The 9114-nt window shown below is 30.3% G+C and overlaps 1 protein-coding gene across 1 annotated transcript in view; it reads left to right on the forward strand.

Annotated features, from left to right (window-relative positions):
• LOC111639126 (zinc finger protein 62-like) overlaps nucleotides 1-8824 on the forward strand; it is a 22428-nt gene extending 13604 nt beyond the window's left edge. Inside the window, exon 2 of the mRNA XM_023384909.1 lies at nucleotides 4671-8824. Within this exon, the coding sequence (XP_023240677.1) occupies nucleotides 4724-8731 (4008 nt within the window). The 5' untranslated portion in view covers nucleotides 4671-4723 and the 3' untranslated portion in view covers nucleotides 8732-8824. The remainder of the gene's footprint in view (nucleotides 1-4670) is intronic.
• Nucleotides 8825-9114: the final 290 nt, after the last annotated feature.

Consider the following 9114-nt stretch of genomic DNA (forward strand, 5'->3'; position numbering starts at 1 on the left):
CGTTTCGAGTTACGTCGTTCCCGATTATACGTCGCTTGTTAAAAAAGTATATGGAAAAATAAAAATCAAGTTTAAGTCATTTTATTCGACTTTACGTCTGTCCGCCACAAATATTGAAGTCGTAATATCACTAGATAAACGTTTAAAGCACATAAAATCATATTAAAATATATACAAGTATGTACTGTATTTACAGTACATGCATTCGTGTAGATTACTTTTTTTCTGTACTATATTAAAAAACTAAAATTTATTTGTTTGTAAGCTTAAAATAGATTGTTATTAACCATATATTATTAAAAATACATTAATAGATAAAATACAGAACCGGGAATGGTAATTTACGGTTTAGCCTAGTGATAAGTAGATTCGGAGACAAGTAAATTCGACTTACGTCGTTCTCCTGGAACCAATTACCGACGTAAGGCGAGGTATACCTGTAGTTGACTTTCTGAAAGTCATTAATATGTATAGAGAAATTTGATTATTTATTTATTGTACAGTTTTATTTACTTTGTGTTACCTATTTAAATTATTGTATATATTTTTTGTTGTTGTTTATTTATTTATTTATATTACCATTGGCTGTTTAATGGTTAAACTGTTATGTTTTGTTTATTTGTTTTTGTTTTTATGTTTATATATGTCTTTTTATTTATTATATATCTGAAATTGTACCATGTGTTATGGCGCAGTATGGCCTATATGGCTCTTGTGCCAATAAAAACTAACTAACTAACTAACGAATTTAATTTCCTCAGTATTAAATTGATAAAATTGCATAAATGAGGATTTGTACAATATAAAAATACATGAAAATCCATTCGCTTTAAATGCATAATAACCAACTTCAACGGTTTTTCAATCTATGTCAAGTACAATTCCTGTTCTAAAACTTTCTAGCCTGACAAGTGAGTCTTACAGAAATCATTCTATTAGCATGCTCCTTTAAACTCTACTGTGTTTTAAAGGCTGTATGGATGGTAAGGAAGGTGAACATGTTGAGATTTGCACTGATCTTCTGGAAACTGCCTGTAATGACCGTATAATATTCTGCCACATCATTGCAGCAGAGGAGTCCTGTTACTACTAGTACAGTGATATTTGTAGCACTAAGTCACAAATCCAATAACAAAGTGCTGAGTGGAGATGCCACGAATCTTCAACATTGAAGACAACCCTTGGCAGCCATTAAAGACAAAGATTATGCTGATTGCATGTTTTTGATGTGAGGATATTGTGCTTAAGGAATTCATTTTCTAGGCAGGACTTTTAACCAACACATATACACTGATGTTCTTACAGCAATCACCCTAAACTTTATTAGTCCCGTCAGTGGTACTTTCTTAATGATAATACTACACCTTATATCACCTTATTTCTGCAGCAGTACTTGGCTGTAAAACAGGTTACAGTGCTTCCTCACTCCCTACTCTCCTGACCTGTCCCCATCTGAACAGTCCTTCAAAGGCAGATATTTCAACAATATAGATGATATCCAGTAGCTGTGTACATGAATGCAACTTAACTCCATTATAGAAGAGGAGTTATATTTTTTTAGACAAAGCAGTTGTTTTGAAGATCTTCAACTTGTTATGCAAGGAGACTACAGTAGAGCCTCGATTATCCGACCCCCGATTAATTGACTGTCCTAGTCGGCAAATTCAAATGTCCGCTAGTGATGTGGCGCTACAATATTTGGCTATGTCTTGGCTACTTTAATATTATTTTTATGTCTTTTAGCTGGCAACACTCATTCGACCATGAAAGGGAGCCAGTATTTAAACGAGGCTTAATTTTCTAATTTTTAACGATACAATAGCGACGATTATTATTTTAAAAAATTTTTGTTAAGCTTAACATTGATGAAAATTCAACGCGAAGTAGGTTAATAGCGATATACTAATTACATGGGATATAATAATATACTACACTAATAATGGATTTTTTCATACTTTTCGGTTATCCGACCAACCCCAGTCCCCAATTGGGTCGGATAATCGAGGCTTTACTGTATTTTGAAGGTATAACCTAGTAGCTTTCATTTTGTTTATTTCTGAAATTAAGGCTCAGTTCATTAACTTTTGGGATAATAAAACTAATGTATTGACTTCAGTAAGGTAAAGTTAATAAAAATCAGTCAAAATTAAAGTAGATAACTTAGGGCATATGTCTAGATGATTAAAATATTTTAGTAAAAACATACACATTTGGCATTAGTAGAGATAAAGAGAACTATTGCTTATATTCCACATGATGTGAAATTTGCTCTGAATTGAGACATTCCGTTAACACTAGAACCACGAGACTATCTGTATACTTAGAACTGCTGAAAGCAGTGAAAATGATTGCCTTTCCAAAGAATATTTTTATGTTTTGAAATTGATTTTATATCATATTCATATCAAATAATAATGTTCTAGAACATTGTATAAATTCAAGGGACAGTTTTATAGTTCAAGAGGGTTGCCCCTCCAATTGGGGAACTACATATACTTTGTAAAATAAAAATTAGGCAGTGCAAACTACTCTGAAGGAATTTCCTTGTTGCTGCCTACCACAAATAGTACTTTTGCATAAATAACATCATTCTTTTTGCACGAAAAAAAGTGAGTAATGATACATATAATATTATTCCATAGATTGCTATGTAAAATTATTCTGTAGTGAAATATTCATGTATATCATATCAGTATATCATATTATATCAGTATATCATGTATATCATATCAGTAAGAATCAGCATACTCAAAAATTTTACTAAATTATATATTATATCTCTTTGTAGAGAGGCTAATGATGGTTCATTCATGAGAGGTTGATTAGGCTGCTCTTCATCACTGTCCTATTTAGCATCAGTTTTATTGGATGGGATGTATTTATCATCATCATCCTATAGATTATGAATGTCATTCATATCCTCATTTTCTGATTCACTTTCCAAAATATTTGCTAATATAATGTGTTTTCATCAAATACAGGTTTCCCATCTTATAATGTTTAATTTTTTGACAATTTTCAATTCCTGCAAAAATTTTAAGTGATAAATCTATATAGCATATGTGGTGTAATGAGATAAAAGAAAAATACATCATCACAATTTTATTTCAATAATAATGATTGCCAGGCAAAAGCATAATCGATTATAATTTAATTTGAACATTTTTGAAAAGTAGTTAGAGAATAAGTGCAGTATATCAGCCAATCAATTTAAAATTAAAACATCTGGGGTCTTAAAGTATCCTCACACCAATGTTGTATTAAGGAAATATATTACTTGTCTGAGATAAAAACCACATTTATAAAGTTTCTGTATACTATAGACATTAACATTTTCTTTGCATCTGAATGATCAGAATATATTGATTCCAAATTAACCTTCTTGTTTAAGCAGTTTATTATTCATATAATTGTGAGATTTTTCGTGCAGGAAATATTGAGTTATTTTGTTTCTTCTATTTTAACCATTTGAAAGCATATTGAATAAAGAATAATTTGTATTAAACTATCTGATTACTGTTCCTTGAATTTGGTTAGTGTTAGATACAATGATTCTTTATCTTAATTCTCTATATTCTATCTGGATGGAATGTGGATAATTCTTTGGCCTTTGTTTCAATAGTCTCTCTTTAAAAGATTTTGAGTTTGGACTTGTTTTGTGAGCAAAGATTTGGTGCTTTGTAGTTGATGTTAGAGATTGCATGACAACATACCATTTCATACAACACTGTAATCATGAAGCAAATTTTTGGTAAAAAGAAATGTTCATCTATAGTTAGTTGCCATATAATAAGCAAAATTATCATTGTATTGAATTGGGCTATTATTAAATTAAATTCTAAGTAATTTGGTTTGGTACTAGAGGTGTTAGGTTCCATCTCTTATTAGAGTCTAATTTCCAGGAAATTATCCATTCCAGTGCTTCTGTTATACTGGTGGATATCCAACAAGTCTTCACCAAAGGATTGCCGAGGGCAGTCTTGAACTGTATGCTTAATGATTTGAATCCAACTGCAGTTGCAGCATGTATCTCTGGACATATTCTGTTTATCGAGAAGGTAGTTGCATCTACTGACTGAGGTCTGGAGGTCCTTCCTAAAGTCCTAAGCTGCCTCATTGTGGTGGGGAGGTGACCCTGGGTGGGTTGGATGATGTATGTCAGGAATATATTTTATATTCCTGGTAGGGACTCCCAAGACATGAAGGACTTCCCAGTGTGACCAGATAAAACATGCTAGCAGGCAAATAGCATGTTTCCCTATGTTAAGGGCAGCTATCAGGGCGGCTCCATATTAGGAGTCGTGGAAAGTGGGTCACTCCTAATATGGGCATCTTTGACTGACTAATATCATCACATGGTTGACAAATATCTTCGGATATCCTGGCTTGTATAGCATTCTAATTCTACATACAAATAAAAATCTTGTAGTATTCCTTGTCTGCCAATGTGGATCATATTTCCTGTGATTGTGAGAAGGACAACGAATACTACAAGAATAATTTTTTTGTTATAAGTCTTTGTTATTTGTATTTTTTATAACATGTTTTAAGAGAGAATTTTTATTACAGGATTGATTGTTTATAAAATTTTTTAAATAATTATTTTAAAAATTAATTTTCAAAATGTGATTTCTGTTAAAATAATAATTTTTTTTTTTTTTTACTTTTAGGAAACTTAAATTTTATTTGGATGTTATAAACCTGGCTACATAGAAGTTAAATTATGAGTACATCAGGAGTAAGAAGCTGGAGTTGTATTTGTGGATTTGTGGATACATTTGAGTCTGTTCAAATACATTTTCTCACTGTGCATAGAAAATTTTCTGAAGACTTTTCTTCTATGTGTAGTATTTGTAACATTCAGTTTTCAGATCCCAGCATATTAAAACAACATAGTGTACTTCATATTCGACAATTTACAAAATCACTTTTGGACACTTCCTTGGAAACAAAAGTTCAGAATAGTAAATCAGACAGTAAATCTACATATTCAGAAAATCCACCTTTTAAACAAGAATTTCCTTGTTACAGTTCTTCTTTACCTTTAAAAAAAGTGAATGGTATAACTAATAACATAAGTAATAACAGCACTGAATCATCATCATGTTGTTTTAATAATGTTTCTTCTACACCAAATAATAGGACTAATAATTTTCAAATTGTTCCTCCTTTGTCGTTAAATGTAACTCAGCCATCAACAGTAAATTGCATGACTTCTTTAGTTAACACTGTTTCAGCTGTTAATAATTCATTTCAAGGTATTAAAGGTTCTGGAATTTTAAATGCTAATAATAATTTTTACTACATGAATATGCCAAAAAACCAGTTGCAACAAGGACAACAGCTAAATGTCTGTAACAGTATTGTAATGCCCGTTCTCTCTTTAATGCCAGCACAACAGATTTTACAGTCAAGACTATCTGATGTTAATCAGGTAAGGAATACAGTTAAAAACGCACAAGCACCAAATGTTTCTCAAGCTTCAAGTAGTCAGAATAAAACACCTCCTACTACTAAGCAGCAAACTGAATTAAATAACCATACGCGTGAAGTATCAACTGAAAGCAAAAATGCTGCAAATAATAGTGTTGAAAAGAAAACATATGATCAAGCAACTTTACGACAAATTTTTCAAAGGTCTTGCAACATGTCTAATGATTATAATCAAATATGGTCTATGGCAAAAACACCAAAATGCAAGAAAAAAATGCTCGAAAAACAAAATTTAATGCGTTTTTATAAGTGCATGGTAAAAGATTGTTCTTTTGCTTCCAATAGCAATACTAATTTTATCTTTCATCTTAGTAAACATAGTAACATTGCATATTTTAAATGTGTTTATTGTTTAAGAGAATTTTCGGCTGGTATTACTTTAGTCAACCATATGACGCAAGAACACGGGAAAAGGATTTATCAGTGTAGTCAGTGTTTCTACCGTGCTTCAAGGAAACTATATGTTCAGATTCATCAACAGATACATCATGGAAAGCACTCACTTGAAGTTATCATTTGTAAACCTGTAGAATTACTTCAATCAAAAAATGAATGTATAGATTCTGATTATTCCACGTATGCAAAACCTTTCCATTGTTCGATTGGAAGTTGTTACTTCGTTACTTACGACTCTTTAGATTTTAAAAAACACAATGAATTAAATCATAAGTTTGTTGATATGTATCCGTGTTCATATTGCAAATCAAGTTGTTTTTCTATTAGTAGTCTTATTAAACATCACCATTTACATGGAATAAATAATTATCAGTGTACATATTGTTTATTTGGGTCCAGCACAAAAATTGAAATGTTATTTCATTTAAGCTTGCATCATGCTGACATGCCTGTAAATGTGTATGTGCGATCATCGTATGAATATATTGAAGGTGTGCAGATTAACCAGAGGCTTTCTGAAAAAGAAATAGTAAGGAAAAACGACGATGAGAGAAACACAAAAACTACAGATAACAAAAGGAATAAAAGTAGGACGAAACAGTGTGAAAAATTAGAATCAGATGAGATTTCAAAGGTTAATAAGGGTTTAAGAAGATCAAGTTCCAATTCAAGCAACAGTAGTTTAGAAAATGCTTTAAAAGTTGTAGATTTTCAGAATAATATGGAAAGGAACAAAAAAGTAAATTCAAAAATAAATTCTCAGAGTTCCAGTGTATCTGAGAATGATGATCATTTTGTCTCTTGCTCAACAGATCAAGCTGATACTAAAAGTAAAGATGTAAATGATAGTAAGGAGAAAACACCAGTAAATTCCATGCCATCTTTAAAAAAAAAAAATAATACTTCTAATTCTGCCTTATTACAAAAGAGTAAATTACGCTTCTCTTTGAAAAAAACTAATAATAATAATAATAATAATACTCGTATTTCTTGTGAATTGAATTCTAATTGTTCTCGCTGTAATAATTGTAATTATGAATGCAGTATTTGTTTACTGCATTTCAAACTCTTTAAAGATGCTAAAAAACATCTTAAAGATGTTCATTGTTTATGGAGTTCAGTCAGATGTGCCTACTGTTCAAGAATGGGATTCCAGAAAGGGTTCTTGCGACGACACATCATTACAAAACATCCTCATAAAGACATGAAAATAATTTCATATATTAAGAAGATTCTTCCAAAATCAACATCTTCTAGAATGCAACATCCATACAATTGTTATTTCTGTTCATATGGAACAGCAAATAGATGCCAAATAATAAAACATATGTATGCAGAATTAGATTATAAGAAATATAAATGTGGAATTTGTAAACTTCAGCTCGACAAGAGAGCTTTACCCAATCATTTTTCTTACGTACATCCAAATCGAGTCATTGACATTATAAAAAATACAAATCCACATATAAGGAAGTGGCTTAAGAATTTTCTCCAAAATTCCTCTAATTGTTTAGAAGATGATGGCAATTTGAATCCAAGACAACCATCTGAGTTTAATTGTCCATTTTGCCAAAAGCAAATGAAATCACAGAAATGTTTTCAGCAACATCTTTATAGACATAAACAGTACAAACCATTTAAGTGTGGTCACTGCAGTAAGAAATTTCTTAAAATAAGCCATTTTAAAATTCATAAGAAAAATGTAAGGAGTCAAATGGTTCAAAAGAAAGCAATAAAATTGTTTAAAACAAAAATATGGCACATAGAAAATTGGGCTAAAGAGATTATACAGAATGAACAACACACACAAAACAGTCAGGATCTTTCTTCTGTAACTTCAAAATTGGATATTCATTATGTTGGTGTATATGGTTGTTTTTATTGTAATTTTTGTGCAAATTTCAGATATTTAGTTGAAAGACATTGCCGAATAAAACATTATAAGAAACCTGTACGTTTTCTCAAGAATAACATGTTCTGCAAGGAAACTACTGTACAGATTAAGAATCGTTCTGCTATTAGAAAGAAATGTGCATCTGTTAAGAAGCGAAAAAGAAGAATGTCTTCTAAAAGCACTTCTGAAAAAACAGTTTCTGGGACACTCAGTAATGACGACTTAGATCAGTCTTCTTTTAGTGATAACAAACAGGAAAAGGCAGATGTTTTAGGAAAGGATCACCTGTCATCCAGTGACAAAAACTGCAGTTTAGTTAAAGCCACAACTTCCAATGAAAATAACATTGGATTCTGTATATTCAACTGTGCTTTTTGTCCAGAAAAATTTATTTCATTAAAAACATTAAAAAATCATTGGCAGGAGAAACATAAAACTTCTGATGACGATCATTTATTATTCAAAGTAACAAACAAAAAAGTGAAGTCGCTTTTCCATGTGTACAGATGTATGTATTGCAATGTGCAGTGTACAATAATGAGAAATTTAAAATCTCATATTGAGAATGAACATAAGGAAAAAGTATTCATGATGAAAATTACTAGAAATAAAACTGCAAGTGGTCCAACTGAAAGTTATTTACAATATTATTGTAATCATTGCCCAATGATATTCATTGAAGAATCAAAATTGCGTGCACACGAACTTGAAGTGCATAAAATTAGTTCGTCTACCGATTCTGAAAGCCAGGAAACAAAGTCAGTTTCAGGCTCGTCTGAAGAAGTAGTAGTTGAAAATAACTCTTCTAAATCTGGTCACAACAAAAAAGAATTAATGGTAAATGTAAAATTTGGAGAATATTCCAAAGAAATTAAGTTACCTTTATCATATTATTCAAAAATGTATAAGATATATCCAAAGGTAGTGCTTGAAAAATTATTTTCTTGATATAACTTTTCATTTGTTCGATAATTTGTTTCTTTAAGTTTCAATATTAAGCTTAGAATTTTGTGTGAAAATAAAATTATATATTTTTTTGTATGCATCTTGAATGTTTTAACTGTATGTACGAAGTTTATATTTTTGTCATATACGAAATATTTTAAAAAATTGACATTTTCTTAATAAAAAGCCAAATAAATGTTGAAAATTTCAACTATTTTATTGTAAGAAAATTTTAGTTTGTAGCTTTCTAATTTTTAAATAAACTCAGACCTTTTTTTTTTAAAATAAAATAATAATATTTTATTATATTTTTAAAGTGATAAAATTATTTTTATAGACAACAGAAGAATCATTATAAAATTAATATAAATTTATTCACGAATATT

Source organism: Centruroides sculpturatus, unplaced genomic scaffold, assembly GCF_000671375.1.
Source record: "Centruroides sculpturatus isolate CEXI.00-Female unplaced genomic scaffold, Cexi_2.0 scaffold1280, whole genome shotgun sequence".
Taxonomy (NCBI): domain Eukaryota; kingdom Metazoa; phylum Arthropoda; class Arachnida; order Scorpiones; family Buthidae; genus Centruroides; species Centruroides sculpturatus.